Genomic DNA, 15,038 nt, shown 5'->3' with positions numbered 1-15,038 from the left:
ACTTTTCGCTTTATATGCTTAAATCTTTACGTAGTGTACTCTATATTGCATATACATTGTTAAATCTTTACCTTTATGACAAACATTACGTGTTTTTATGAACCAATTTCTACCTCGACGTTTATACTGGTAAATACCCACCGGATGTGTTTTCTAACTGCTGTGATTGGTCGATACGAAAATACCGAACTTCTCTTCCCAGCAGGTGAAATTGTGCTTTATGTGTCAGAACAATGGAGAAAATTTTATGTAATGTCCACGGTAAGTCACCATAAGTTAACGGTTTGTAATTGTTTTTTTATAAAAATATGAAGGTACGTGTTGTGTTTAGTGTCCACAATTCATATTTACACTGTTTTAATGTGCGTGACAAGGCAGTTTCTGTCAGTGGTCGGTGTAACATTCACTTCTGAATATGCTAACCAAAGATTTCTACGCATTTCCGTTGCTAACTTGTAGTAAATAGAAAGCTTATTGAATTTGCTAACAACTCCTTGTCTATGTCCCCGTACAGGCAACGTGTGTATGTTAAAAACGGGCGTTAAAGATGGACCAAATAAAGGCAAGAGCTTCTACGTCTGCGTTGACAAGCAAGGCTGTGATTTCACTCATGTGGCCAGGTATTCACATCACTGATCCCCTGTGTCTGACACTCTGAGACGAATTTAGAGTGGATGTGTGAAGGCAAGGATGGATCCAAGTGTCCACCATAGCAGTGACATGTTTATAAATGCTCATTATTGTGGAAAATTGTACAGCCTCCTCTTTTAAAATGACTCAGGAAGACTCTGGTGCAACCCAGAAATGTTAAAAAACCCAGTACCATAAAGTAGAGATGCGTGAGACCATTCATCTAAACATCAGTCATGCTTAACAGTTGCTTTGCTTGCTTCAGGCAAACACTGATATGGTTTCTGATGCATTCACACTGGTATTTTATTCCTCTCATTTCAGCCAAGACCATGGCCTTTGTCAAACTATAACTGGCAGACATTTGGTCATGGCATAATAGTTAAATTGTTGGTCAAATCCTGGATTAGATCTCCCAAGTTTTGTAGAGTGTGCACAGATTTATATTCCTGTTTCTGATCTCTATTTTACTACGATCTCCTCCAGTGTCTCAGCATCCCACTGCCTCCAGCATGAAGATTCGATTGTGGAGCTCCAAGCTCTTACCTACAGTCTACAACAGCAGAGCCACAGGTGTGTGTACAGGTGTTTTATGGTCCAAAACAAGTAATAAAAAGTAGCTCCTGTTGCAGCTTTACAATTATATTAGGCACTTGAACATGGTGCCTGGTTTTAGTTGACTGATGATTGGATTGTACTTTTGAATCCAAGTGCGTTCTCCTTCTTTCAGGTTGTTCTACAGGTGCATTACAGGGAAAAAAGCTGGCCAGAGGTGGTGTGGAAGCGTGCCTTGGACTGCAGTAAGACAGTACTCATCACATCACACAATACACACCCTTATTGTATCTGAGAATTATATCTGGGACTCATTAGCAGTAGACAACACATTTATCTCTTCAGCCCTCAAATTATTACACACATGTTCAGAACTTCATGCTGAATTCATGTCATGTCAAGACCCCAGTGTTTCCAAAGAGACCAAATATGTTAGTGCCATGCTAAGATATAAGGCTAGAGATATGAATTAACATGTAGAAAATTAACCTTATGGGATTAAAGGGAAATTCTGGACCTTTTGAAGTGGGGTTGTATGAGCTATCCATAGTCAATGTATTACATACAGTATATGTACCTTGCTGCTTCTATCACTCTTTTCAAAGCCAGACTCCACTGAGAAAAACAGTGATCTAACACTGCTGAGCACGGGAGCTGCTGGTCTGTCACTGCCTCAATCAGGTATTTTGTTTGTGTCATATGTGACTTTGGGCTTAAAGGGTTACTTCAGATTAACCACACTCATCAAATAACACAAACAAACTAATCAATCGAGGCAGTGATAGACCAGCAGCTCCCGTGTTCAGCGTGCTAAAATTACTGTTTTTGTCAATGGAGTCTGGTGGCTTTGAAGAGAGCAAAGATGGGGAACTGAAGTCGTTTGTGACTGACTGAAAGACAAAGTGGTGAAAATACTCATAATATAACGTACACTTTAACTGTTATAGATCTTTTTAGGTGGGACATTTTTTACGTGGCTAAAATACATTTTGCTGCTGCCCCCATTCACAGCAGCACATTGCTTAGCTTCCTTATCGGCACTCCTGCCACTTCTCCAAACTGGGGGCGTGCCAACAAACATCTACTGTAGGTAATCCACTGACTATGGATAAACACCTCATACAACCCCACTTCAAAAATCCAAACTGTTTCTGTCACTGGCCATACAACCACAACATCCACAATTTGAGTCTTTGCCACATGTCACCCCCCATCTCTTTTTCAGTTGACTGTCTTGTACCTACTTTTTAAATGTCTGTTTTCCTCCATAATTGCAGCCAGAGAAAGAAAAGAGAAACCCTCTCTCTGACACACAGCTGCAGCCCTCTTGCCTGCCTCCTGTCCGAAACCCTTTTAAAGCCCCTGTCAAGACAGACAAGGATTCTGAGTGGAGCAGGATGCAGCGTGGAGGAGGTGACAAGAAAAGTGAGGAGAAAGACAGCGAGGCAAGAGAAGGTTGTCAGAAAGAAAATGTGGCGAGCGTAGGTGCAAGAGCGGAAGAGAAGGAGAAAGGGAAGCTGGATTCATCAGATTCTTACAGAGGCAAACAGCTTCCCCCGGGGATGAAGTTAAAGAAGAGAGTTTCAGATGAGGAGAGAAGCAGTCCCAAAGCTGACAGTGTGGATAAGACTACAGATAAAGTGCAAGACAAGGCCAAAGAGAACCACACTGAGCAGGGAGTAGCAGAAAAAACTAGCTCTACCTCCACTGTCAAGGCTGTCCATCCTGTGAAAGTAAATCAAACCTCACAAGAACCTCACAAGGGATCGACCCAGCAACCAACCAGCGGTGAAACATGTCAGGTGAAACAAACTGACCCTGCTGTGAAAGAGAGTGTCTCTAAATCTGCACCCAGTAGTAGCCGCAGAGACTCGGAGAACACCAAGAACCCCACAACTACCAAACCAACACAGCCGGAGTCCAGTGGAACCAAAATCCACCAAGATGATGATGATGATGATGATGATGATGTAGTGGTGGTGTCGGTGAAACCTGCTACACAGAAAACTCCTCCTGTGTCTGCTGTCCAAAAGCCCCTGACTGCGTATGCTGGGTTCCAGCCAGCCTCTAAGGTCAAAGGTCAGCAGGATGGGCTGCGCACCATGCTCACTGCTCAACTCCAACAGAAGAAGGTGAGTGTGAGACAGACATGGTTGGCTGTTTGGACAGATTCTGATAGCCGTGCAAGTCAGAGATGTGCCCCAGGTTCTTTCAAGGGTCTGCGTATCTTCTTTATGTATCCATTTTTATTTGTCTGTGGATCCTCTAACCCTTTTGTCCCCCCTGTTTAGGCAACTCTGTCTGTGGTGAACGTGGCAGCTCTGCCAGATAAAGGGGAGAGGTTGAGGACTCAGGTGAAAGAGCTGGAGGACGTACTGGAGTCTCTGAGTCTCACTGCTGCTTCTCAGCCTGGTAACTCACTCACATCACAGCACAGTTAATATAAAATCATTTTGAAAGAAGCCACTACATGTTACAGCTGTTGCAGAAATGAATCTTGGCTCCCAGTTAATCTGGTCTAAAATGGCTTTCCACTAAGTCACTGTGTCGTTGCATGTCAATGAGTTCTAACTGACACAAGCTGTTCTGTTCATGCATTGAGTCCATACGTTTCTCTTACTTTTTTTGCTTTAATTGCTTACACTCCACACAAATTGATATCTAGAGACAGAGTTAGGTAGCTTAATCACATGATAGCTGCCTCACTATCATTCTCCCTGACGCCATGACCACACACACCTGGCTGCATTTCCCTGCCCATCTGAATAAGGCCCTGTTTGTAGGTGACTGTCACTCAGTGTTCGCCAGTGGTACTACAGGAAACAAAAGCAAACTGAAACACATAGAAAATTGGCTCTTACAGGGTCAACGTGACACCAAGACAACAAGCCCTGTTTTTAAATGTTAATGGAAACTGGTCTGACATCTTGAAACACAGCTGGGTCTCAGTTAGTTGTTTGTCCTGTAATTCATTGCCCTCTTAAAACAGTTAAAACATTTTTTGTTGACATTTTAAAAATCATTCTTTTCCCTAGATAAGGAAATTGTGAAATTTATGTTTTTATTTTTTTCATAAGGGATGGCAGAGGAGATACCCACACACCAGTGCAACTGGGCTGGGCAGACACAAAAAGGTTCACAGAGGCTGAAAATGTGTGAACCTTTTTGTGGCTGTTCAGCCCAGTTGCACTGGTGTGTGGGTATCTCCTATCTCCGTCTATTGTACCGACAATGAAACACAACAATGAAGGTAAAAGAACCTAATTTAGAAATAACAGCTAACAGTGCAGAGATGAAGAATGACAAATGTGAGCAGAACAAAGTGCAAGAGAAAATGAAAAGCTCTGTTTTATTATAAATATAGTGAAACATTTGAATTTATGTTGTTGTCGGTATCTGAGTGACCACTGCAACTATGATGTATGAATTCCTCTCAGGGTCTCAGAGTGGAGAGAACAGCAGTGATGCTAGTCTGGGTAGCAAGCAGGTTAACCCATTCAGCCGGCAGGGTGGCACCATCCTGCTCCCAGCCCCCCCAGCCACGGGCCCCTACCAACACCAGGCCTCGGGCACCTCACTGGGGCTCCAGCTGAGCCAGGGATACACCCAGATGTATGGAGGTAAGTTAAAGAGACAGATGAAGACATTTCTGTAGCTGTGTGGGATTTTTCCAGGAGTTCTGTCAGGTCATGTCAGATTTATTTGAAGCAATAAAAGTGTATTTGTATTTATCTGAAATCAGACTATTTATGTCTGGATTTATTTCCATTTTTACTGCTTTTATTTATGTGTCCTTCATGTTTCCAGCAAACCCACAGGTCCATGCCTTTTACGGCGGCAGGATGACTGAGGACCGTCTGCTGGCGGTGAAAAATGCCACCTGCGAGGCCATCGACCATCTCCACAAATCCCTGGAGTCCTGCCCCGACGCTGAGGCCGAGGCTCCAGACCCCAAAGGCATCAAGGTGACACACTCCTTGAGTTTTTCATCAGTCCCTCACACAGAATACCTGACACTACTGATGAGATAAAGGGATTGATGCGTTTACTGTTGCAATCTGATATGTTTTAAAGTATAAAAATGAATGCCTGCATGTCCTCTTTTCATCTGTCCATTACATTATTCTAATAACAGTGTCCTCTTGTGATTGGCTGATCAGGTTACGCTCCTGGCCCATCAGAGGAGAGCTCTGGCCTGGCTGCTCTGGAGAGAAGCCCAGAATCCCTGTGGAGGAATCCTGGGTATGTTCACAGAATTTCTTATGTGATCTTTATCAACCTCTTTCAGAGTGTATACAGGCTAAACACATTATGATGGAAGTAGTTTTTGGTTTGACACCATTTGTTGCACAGACTTGGTGCTAAATTTAAGCTTTTTTGACCACTTGAGAAATGTATAAATGGCCAAAAATCCCTTTTTAAAATACCACATAAGACACCAAGACCTTGAGGAACTTCACAGAAAAATCTATGTTGTGATTTGGTGTCAGAAACTTCTGGCATTTGGAGACTTCTGTGAGAAGTCTGAAATTGATTGAAAGGGGAGCACTTCTGTTCTGGAAACTGCCAAGCCAAACATCCTCTGAATGCTTGAGGTCTCTAGTTTGTGCTTGTGAAGTTTCATGAGGCTGTGATTATCCTAGAGGTCGCTAAAGGTCATTTTATACAGTGATGTCTGTTTCAAATAATGGTCTCACTACAATGAAATAACTACTATGGGGGCTGACGTCATCACACATGAATAAAATTGGGCCCATTGAATTTCCAAGAGTCTCAGCCTTCCAGGTACACTCTATTAACCCTTTGAAAGCTGAGCAAATAGGCTTGATTTCATTGAGCAACGAAAGAAGAAATGACTCAAAAAATTTGCAAGAAATTAGTAGAAAAGACAAAATTAAAAGCAAGAAAATTGATTAAAAAAAGAAAGAAAGTCAAAAACAAACGCACAAGGAAATAACCTGTAAAAATTACAATAATTTTGTCCCACAATTTTAAATATATATAAATATGATTTTTTTTACCTTGCTTTTTCCCTACTTTTCTTGTTGTTGTTTTTTTTAATTAATTTTCTAAATCTATTTATTTTTTGCAATTTGTGGGACATTTCTTGCCAATTCGCTCTTTGCCTTTTTTTGCATGTTTCTGAAAGATCTTTGCTCAGGGTTCAAAGGTTTAAATACTTGGGAAAGGCGTCTGAAAGCAGCACAAGAAAAGTGATGTCTCTTTGGTTTTCAAAGGATTCATGCAATTTCAAGACTGTGTAGGGACCCCAGTATGCAGAATTATTCAAATACAATGGGTGAAAATAAACCATTTGTACAGCATGAGAAAAAATGCATGTTTTTTGCCCAAAATTGCATGGGACTAGGATGGCATGGGCATGTCCGTAAAGTGGACACTCATGGGCACCCATACAACCCCTTTTTCATTTAGTATCTTGAGGTGAGACGCCCCCTGTGAAAATCATCATGCCAGTTTCCTCCTCAGCAACATTTAGCTTAACTTTAAAACTCAGCTCTGAGTTCAGGAAATTGTTTCTGAATAAGATACTTGTCTTTAGGACTTTTAAGTATAATGTGATGAGAAGGTGACAATCCAGTTACCTCCAGTGAGCAGAGAACTTTTTTCTTCATCATTTCTCCTTCTTGTCGTTCCCGCTCTTTTGGGATCCAGCGGATGACATGGGTCTGGGGAAAACCCTGACCATGATCGCTCTCATACTGGCCAAGAAGATCAAGGCGAAAGATGAAGTTGAGAAGAAGGAAGAGAAGAAGGAAGAGAGCTGGATCTCCAAAACTGGTGACTAGAATATTTTCTAACTTTCTCAGTTTTCTCAGTTTTCTCAGGTAGAATAAAGCAAAGTAATCATGACTGTCCCTGCACATCATTTTAAGGAGCTGTATGCTACATTCAGAAGGTTAATACAGCAGCAACACACTATTTGTCATGTAAAGATGTAGTGGAGTAATCACACACACTTCCCTACACTCCCTCAGTGTGTGGTGTAACCTGAGTTTCTCTGTGGTTTGTTGTGGTAAACCTCTCTGTGTGTGCACGTCACATTGCCCCCGCTTTAACACTGCGATCATACAGCAGTTACTTCTAAGATCAGGGCGGCGTTTTTGCAGAAGCCTCGTGCCTACTCTTGGGTTTCCCCTGGTTAACACTGTTATGGTAGGTGCCTCCCCATTCATTGTCTGTAGTCATGCAGAGCTTTGTGTACTTTCATTTGCATAAAGTTGTATCTGGGCTACTTTATGCAAATCAGAGGCGTCCAGTGTGACTAGCTGCCTCTGGAAACTAACCGTTGTTGATCTGAAACGAAGCCAGCAACTGAAGGGCTTAATTCTTACTTCAGATATTTTTAGAAACACATTTCAGTCAGCTGTTTTCGTGATATAAAGGAAAGTTTCCAAACAAGCTGCCATGATGTTCCAGTTTAAATCTGGGAGCAGACAGCCTGTGGGCATAGTGGCACTCCCATCAAGCATCCAATGCTGTGAAGCAGCGTCACCCCTCACTTCAAAAATCACCCCTGTGGACACGCACAGTTGCTCTGTCAGCACTGCTGCCATTGTTAAGCGCCGTTTAGGGAGTCAACATTATTAGCTGCTAGCCGATGGCTCAGCACCCTCCATGATAAAAACTACGTCCAGACAACTCCTACACTCTGAATGTTGCATAGAGCTCCTTTAAGTTACATAATATGTCTTTTTTTGGTCTGAATTCTTCTCAGGGTTAAATGTTTGAGTATTTACAGTATTCAAGTTCTGATTCATTTGTTGTTGATCATCCAGACTCCAGCCTCGTGGTTTCTAAAGGCACTCTGATCATCTGTCCTGCCTCCCTGGTCCACCACTGGAAGAGGGAGATTGAGAGACATGTGAAGACAAGCAGGCTGAGTGTGTACCTGTACCACGGCCCCAACCGTGAGAGAAGTGCCAAAGTGTGAGGGAACCATGCACACATTCACACACACACACACACACACACACACCTACACACCTCTGTCGTCTTCTCTTTTCTGAATGCTTTATAAAAGAGCAGTCGTACCCTTTTTCTCTTTTTGATCATATAACCACAATATGTTTTCACTCAAAGTCAAACACAAATCAGCAGCTGATTTCATGGTTTCTAACTGAAAGGCTTCAGCTCTTAGACATCAAGAGAAGACTGTTGAAACACACAGTCAGACTGTATTAATTGCTCTCTGTCGTTCCCTCAGGCTGGCTGACTATGATGTGGTGGTGACCACATACAGTTTGGTCTCTAAAGAGATTCCAGTCCAGAAGGAGGACGCTGAGAAACCCAGCAAAGATGATGCTGATGTTGTGGTGAGTAATATATTTGTATAACTTAAAGCAACAGCTCTGACTCCAGCAGCATTTATCAGCTTTAATACTGTAACTGAAGATTCTCTCTCTGACACAGACAAAGTTACACTAAAGAAGCTGGCAGCTGAAACTGTGTGTGAAATGTGTTCAGTAATCTTTGGCACCAAAACTGAAGAACTGAGACACATGTAGACTTCATGCCTTTGTCATTTTCCTCAGCCACCACGCTCTGCTCCTCTTCTGCGAGTGACCTGGGCCCGAGTGATTCTGGACGAAGCCCACAACATCAAAAACCCAAAGGTGCAGACCTCCATGGCAGTCTGTCAGCTGAGGGCTCGGGCCCGCTGGGCTGTCACCGGTACACCCATCCAGAACAACCTGCTGGACATGTACTCACTGCTCAAGTAAGAACACACTGATTACAGGGGTAATACATCCTCTGTTTTGTCTCTGTGATCATTTGTGGGCTCTCACTGGGAAGTGCTGTTTGCAGTGAGACTGGTGTGTTTAAGCGGGATTTATACTTGCGTCCGAGTAGTACTGACAACCCCTTTGTGCAGGCTTTGGTTGCCTGCAGGTAAGCAGTCCACTTAGAGAGCAAAAGAGGCAAAACACATTAGCAGAGATACAATCGGAGAACCCATCGGCTATTGTCGGACACATTCTAGCTTTATATTAGCTTTCTATGGCCATAACAAAACTATAAATTCACTGGAGTCACGTGAAGTTGTGAAGATGGTTTATCTGAATGAGTTTCTGTTCATTCACATCTGTCCTTTAGGTTTTTGCGTTGCTCTCCATTTGATGAGTACAAACTGTGGAAAGCTCAGGTGGACAACGGCTCAAAGAGAGGCAGAGAGAGACTCAACATCCTGACCAGGTGTTTGCTGCTCCGACGCACCAAAGACCAGCTGGACTCCACAGGAAAACCACTGGTAGGGACACACACAGCATAGACTCCTGTCCTCATGAGAACATCACACTGATAACGCTCATTATGAAGGCCATGATCTCGGATTTAACTGCAGCTGAGATGTTGACTGATTCAAGCATCAACACACACTCACTCTTGATCCTGGCTGACGTGAAATGTTGAATGTTTCAGGTGTCTCTTCCTGATCGGACCTGCGAGGTGCATCAGCTCAAACTGTCCCAGGATGAACAGGCCGTGTATGATGTGGTCTTTGCCCAATCCAGGTAACACAAAGTTTGTAAAAAGATTGATGAGAAAACATAACCCATATTCCTTCTTTTTTTTTAGTTGTTAGGAAGGTTTCAAACTGATAAAAGTGAGTCAGTCTGGTTCTGAAAATGCCATAGGAACCATAGGAACATCCTCCAGTTCCTTGTTTCACAAACATTGTCAAGACAACACACAATTTGTTTATTTACAATAAACTGTTCACAACATTATATATTTCCTGCACAATTTTCCTGTGACTCCATAATGTTTCTCATGAAGGGCGAGTAGGAATGAAATACAGACTGATCAATGTTCAGCTTTTAAACTCCTCTCTGACTTCTATCAAGCAACATGACTTGCTCTTCTCCTCCAGATCTACTCTGCAGAACTACCTGAAGAGACACGAAGGAAATGATGTGAAAAAGGGAAACGCTTCCAGCTCCAACCCTTTTGACAAAGGTGAGATATCAGCTGGTTGTTTCAGTCCTCAACAGTCCTACTTTTACACAGAGGTGTGACTGTGACTGTGTGGAATTATGTTTGTGTCTCAAGGCCAATTAAGTTAATGCACATAAATGTATATACTTCTATACTACTTTTTATTTCAGATTGATGTTTTAAGAAAGCTGTGTGTATAAAATCGTGTGTGTCTTCCCTCCCCAGTTGCCCAAGAGTTTGGTATGTCCCAGGCCGACCCTGCTTTGTCGAGTTCCCAGCAGCCTCAGCAGGCATCTAGCACCGTCCACATCCTGTCCCTGCTGCTGCGCCTCCGACAGTGCTGCTGTCACCTGTCACTTCTTAAGAAGGTACACACACGTGCTCCGACCAGGCTTACTGGTTTTATCTAATCTAAAAGCACACACACAAAACAGCTGCACAGTATACACAAGCACTTATATCTTTTCTCTCCCGCTCTCTGATCAGACTCTCGACACAACGGAGCTGCAGGGCGACGGGATCGTCTTGTCTCTGGAGGAGCAGCTCAATGCTCTGTCGCTGTCCTCCAGCCCCTCGCCGTCAGACCCCAAAGACACCGTGGCCCTTAATGGCACTCGCTTCTCCTCACAGCTGTTTGAGGACACCAGTGAGAGCACCAAGGTGGGCAGTTGTTGTGCTCAGCACCCGAACATTACAATCACCTCCTGAATGTGAGAATGTGTCCTGCAGGCCGTTTGATATCTCCAGTACTTACAAGTGATTTGCATGGCAGAAGACATGGTTGTATCAGGGCTGTGGACATTAATGGCCTCCATAGAGGAAGGGTCACAGGTTATTTTAGTTTGAGTCCATCTCTGCTCACTACACAGTTTGATTAGTCTAGAAAAAGTGCAGGAAAGAAATCGTTAGGGAGGGCTGACAGCACGTGAAGGTGTCTGGAGTTCGGCTGTAATTGTTGATGAGGATGATAACTAATCATGTCATAGATGGCTACTTTCCTAAGTCATGGTTAAAACATGTCTTCGTCTTGAGCCTATAGAAAAACAGGCCATTTTATTAGTACAAAACAAGAACATGTTCTGGTATCACTGGTGTTATTTTGTCAGATTTTAACAACAACTGCCTCAACTTTCCAGATTTCTGCTATTATCTCTGAGCTGAAGGCGATCAGACAGAAGGGCACCGATCAGAAAAGGTAAAACATTCACATCTTGTTGTTGCCTTAAACTCAAATATGCTTCTCCTTGAATTATTTTTTACTCTTTAAGCAAAAATTCAACACATTGATTTTGCAGACCAAGACATAATAATAAAGAACAAGTAGCTGTCAAATCATCTCCCCACAAGATCCACTCAGTGTCTGTTCTGAAGCTTTTGACTGTGTTGACTAAGCGTAACCCTCATGGTGTCTTCTCCTCTGATGATGTGCAGCGTGATCGTGTCCCAGTGGACCAGCATGCTCAGCATTGTAGCAGTTCATCTGCAGAGGATGGGCCTGAGATACGCCGTTATCGACGGGTCCGTGAACCCCAAACGCCGCATGGACCTGGTGGAAGAATTCAACAACAACCCTGACGGACCGCAGGTAAACTTCACCAACTGGACTCAGACCAGTGTAACACGTATCATACTGTGAGTAAATGTATGAGTTTATATTTTGGTTTTCCGTCAAAGGTGATGCTGGTGTCTCTTTGTGCTGGAGGGGTCGGACTCAATCTCATCGGTGGGAATCACCTCTTCCTCATTGACATGCACTGGTGAGACACACTGACATGCACAAACACAAAGATAATTTGTGATGTTTACTTTCTCCTGCTTGATGTAGCCAGCTGTATCGACCACTGGTGCATGATATTGGATTTTTTACCAGTATCCGATATGCCAATATATAGCAACATATTTGGCCGATACTGATATCAATATATCCACTTTTTTCTCCACATGATTTTAGTGATCATCAAGTCTCTTCTGTAGTGGAATTAACATCATATTATGCACGTATACACTTATCGTGATGGCCCACCAGCAGATGGAGACAAAATACAATACTTTTTAACATATGTAATATTCAGTCATTGTGCAAAATAAGAAAAAGCACATTGGCTGATTCTAATACTTCATTTTAAAGCCAATATTGTCCGATACCAGTGATGTGCCGATGTTATCGTGCATCCCCAGTAGATACAGTATGTCTTTTGTCTGAATATTGTGGTTGTTTTTATTCTGTCTATGCCAAAAAGTAGCTTTACCTCCTGTTTTTGTCTCATTATTTAACCTTAAAATGAACTTCACTTGAAACAGTTGATATAAATAGTTATTACTCATCAGCTGACTTTTAGCTGCTTTTAGTTCTCTCACTTCAACTGACACTTCATGTGTCTCTTCAGCCCCTCTCAGTGCTTCAGTTGTAGTCATCCCCATAGAACATTTTACAAGGAAAGAATTAACAGTTTAAGATACTGTTAACATTTTACAGTTTTTATTATTTAATTATTTATTATTGATTATTGTAAAGTACACTTCTTTAAGAACTAAAATAGCCCTCACTAACAAACATCAACATTTTGCCAAAAAATTGATGGAATGTATGGTAAATGTCAAATGAACTTGCACTTGTATAGCACCTTTCTAGTCTTCTGACCACTCAAAGTGCTTTTACACTACGAGTCACATTCACACACACATTCACACACTGGTGGCCGAGGCTACCATACAAGGTGCCACCTGCTACTCAGTTTTTAACACACTCACACACAGATGGAATAGCCATTGGGAGCAATTTGGGGTTCAGTATCTTGCTCAGGGACACTTCAACATGCAGACTGGAGGAGCCGGGGATCAAACCGCTGATCTTCCCATTAGTAGACGACCCACTGTTCCTCTGAGCCACAGCCACCCTCAATGATATAATAATAGCCCTCAATGAGTAACTCTAATTAGAATTTTAAAATACACTTAACACTAGAGGTGAGAATCACCAGAGGATCCACGATACAATATTATCACGCTACTTAGGTCACGATTCAATATTATTGGGATTTTAAATATGTTGCAATATGCTATACTATGATTTATTACTTTATTCAACTATACATCATGTCCCCAAACGAAAACACTGTCAGCATCTTTTTATCTCACTTAAGCCTTTTTTTTTTTTTTTTTTTTTTTTTGCAGCAAGCTATATGTAGTGGACTGAGAAAGGAATTAATTATATTGTTCTAGTAGGCTACCTTAAGTTTAATTTGTATTTGTAATATTAATACTTTATATAATACTTTTTTTTTTTTTTTTTTACCACGTTGCCACTAAAAAATATCGTGATGCTGTGCTGTATCAAATATTTTCCCACCCCTCCTATTTCCTTGTTTAATTCCTTCAAAGTATTCATTATATATATTATATAGACAGAGGTGGATGTAGATTTTGCTTTGGGAATTTTCTGCCAGAAAGAGATTTCTTGGTTACGGTTCGCTAAAAATTGTAGTTTGGGTTAAAATAAATGGAGTTCTGCCAGAAAGGCAAATTTTTTCTATGAGCATGAAAACTGCAACTTGACTGTTTGATGGAGGCGTGTAGCTGTGAGATGTTAATGTTTGTTACACTCTGACTCCTGAATACTCTGAAAGGAACCCAGCCTTGGAAGATCAGGCCTGTGACAGAATCTACAGAGTTGGACAAAGAAAAGACGTCACCATCCACAGGTAACCAATCAGCAGGACGTCCAATGTGTGTGTGTTGTGAATGCTATTATTTACCAATAATACTGCAGTGTTGCATTTAAAGTTTCCTGAAACAGAGATCACATTAAATGTCCTGTAGGCAGGAGTGAAACCGTCAACCCACAGCTTCATGGGAAAATGTTTTGTGTTTGTGTGTGTTTGCAGGTTTGTGTGTGACGGCACAGTGGAGGAGAAGATCTCAACACTGCAGATGAAGAAGAAGGAGCTGGCCCAGAACGTGTTGTCAGGAACAGGAAGCACCGTCTCCAAACTCTCCCTGGCTGATCTCAGGATCATCTTTGGTGTCTGAGATGGAGGAGGACCATCAGACCCACAGCTGCAACACCAGGCAGCTGTTCATACACACAGTATATTCAAAACTTAGGGTATTTAAGCCTGGAAAATCTTGAAATTACTCAGATAGACTGAGGTAATAAATGACATGAATCTAAGATGCTGGAGAGCTTATTATTCCACCATGTCATGACAGGTTTTTTTCCTCTTTTAGCTAAATTAAGAACATCATTTCAGTTGGTATTTGATTCATCCTAAAGCTCTATAACATTATCTGAGCATCTCTATCTTGAGCATCTTTACTTCCTCCAACAGCCACTACACCACTCTTGTGGAGTTACACTAAACTGCAGATGCAACATACTATGCAACATTTTATGCGGCTACAAATGCAGACACTGTTGCGTCCACCTCAGCCTGAAATATAAGTTGATGCCCACTAAAATCATAATGCAACTTCTGTTTACGCGACAATGCCTGTGTCTGAGTTCCAATGCCATATCTGACACACAGGTTAGGACCTCTTAAACTCCTCATCTTTTGGTCCATTGATGCTTTATGGCACTTTTTGTGTTTATGGCATATGCTGCAGTAAGTGTGGCAAATAATTAAGTAACATTTTTAAATGCATGTGTGTATGTTTTCCAGTTTCTTATTATTTTATTATGTTATATTTCAAAGTTATTTTAAGTGAAGCAGATATTTCCATATATTTGTGTCTGATGGAGTTTATTTCCTGTCCTCTTTTTACATGCCTTTTAAAGTATTGTATGTGTGTTGAATTGATGATGTTTGAATAAATTCAGATGAAGACATTAGTGTGACCGCTTAATCCTAAATCCTAAATTTATCAATTTAGTCAAAATGTATTGCATTTTGCTCAGG

The 15,038-nt window shown here is 41.8% G+C and overlaps 1 protein-coding gene across 1 annotated transcript; it reads left to right on the top strand.

The window, feature by feature from the left end:
* Window positions 1-166: 166 nt before the first annotated feature.
* Window positions 167-14,965, top strand: ttf2 (transcription termination factor, RNA polymerase II). The gene is made up of 23 exons (XM_033613285.2): window positions 167-261; window positions 515-620; window positions 1,117-1,203; window positions 1,361-1,430; window positions 2,463-3,317; window positions 3,477-3,597; window positions 4,623-4,805; window positions 4,993-5,150; window positions 5,346-5,427; window positions 6,859-6,984; window positions 7,983-8,133; window positions 8,411-8,519; window positions 8,739-8,923; window positions 9,301-9,454; window positions 9,625-9,716; window positions 10,076-10,161; window positions 10,366-10,508; window positions 10,627-10,800; window positions 11,277-11,335; window positions 11,572-11,725; window positions 11,815-11,897; window positions 13,767-13,841; window positions 14,025-14,965. The coding sequence occupies exons 1-23, from the start codon at window positions 234-236 to the stop codon at window positions 14,167-14,169; spliced, it is 3,426 nt and encodes a 1,141-aa protein (XP_033469176.2). The 5' UTR covers window positions 167-233; the 3' UTR covers window positions 14,170-14,965.
* Window positions 14,966-15,038: the final 73 nt, after the last annotated feature.

Source organism: Epinephelus lanceolatus, chromosome 14 (genome assembly GCF_041903045.1).
Source record: "Epinephelus lanceolatus isolate andai-2023 chromosome 14, ASM4190304v1, whole genome shotgun sequence".
In the NCBI taxonomy this organism is placed as follows: Eukaryota; Metazoa; Chordata; class Actinopteri; order Perciformes; family Serranidae; genus Epinephelus; species Epinephelus lanceolatus.
Note: the sequence above shows the minus strand (reverse complement) of the source record. Positions and strands in the feature narration are given on the sequence as shown.

Excerpts from the sequence above, each read along its gene's own strand:
- ttf2 (XM_033613285.2), top strand. The coding sequence starts at position 234 with ATGGAGAAAATTTTATGTAATGTCCACG. Across the intron at positions 5,428-6,858 it reads TCCCTGTGGAGGAATCCTGG|CGGATGACATGGGTCTGGGG; the intron begins GTATGTTCACAG and ends TTTGGGATCCAG. Across the intron at positions 10,509-10,626 it reads ACCTGTCACTTCTTAAGAAG|ACTCTCGACACAACGGAGCT; the intron begins GTACACACACGT and ends CTCTCTGATCAG.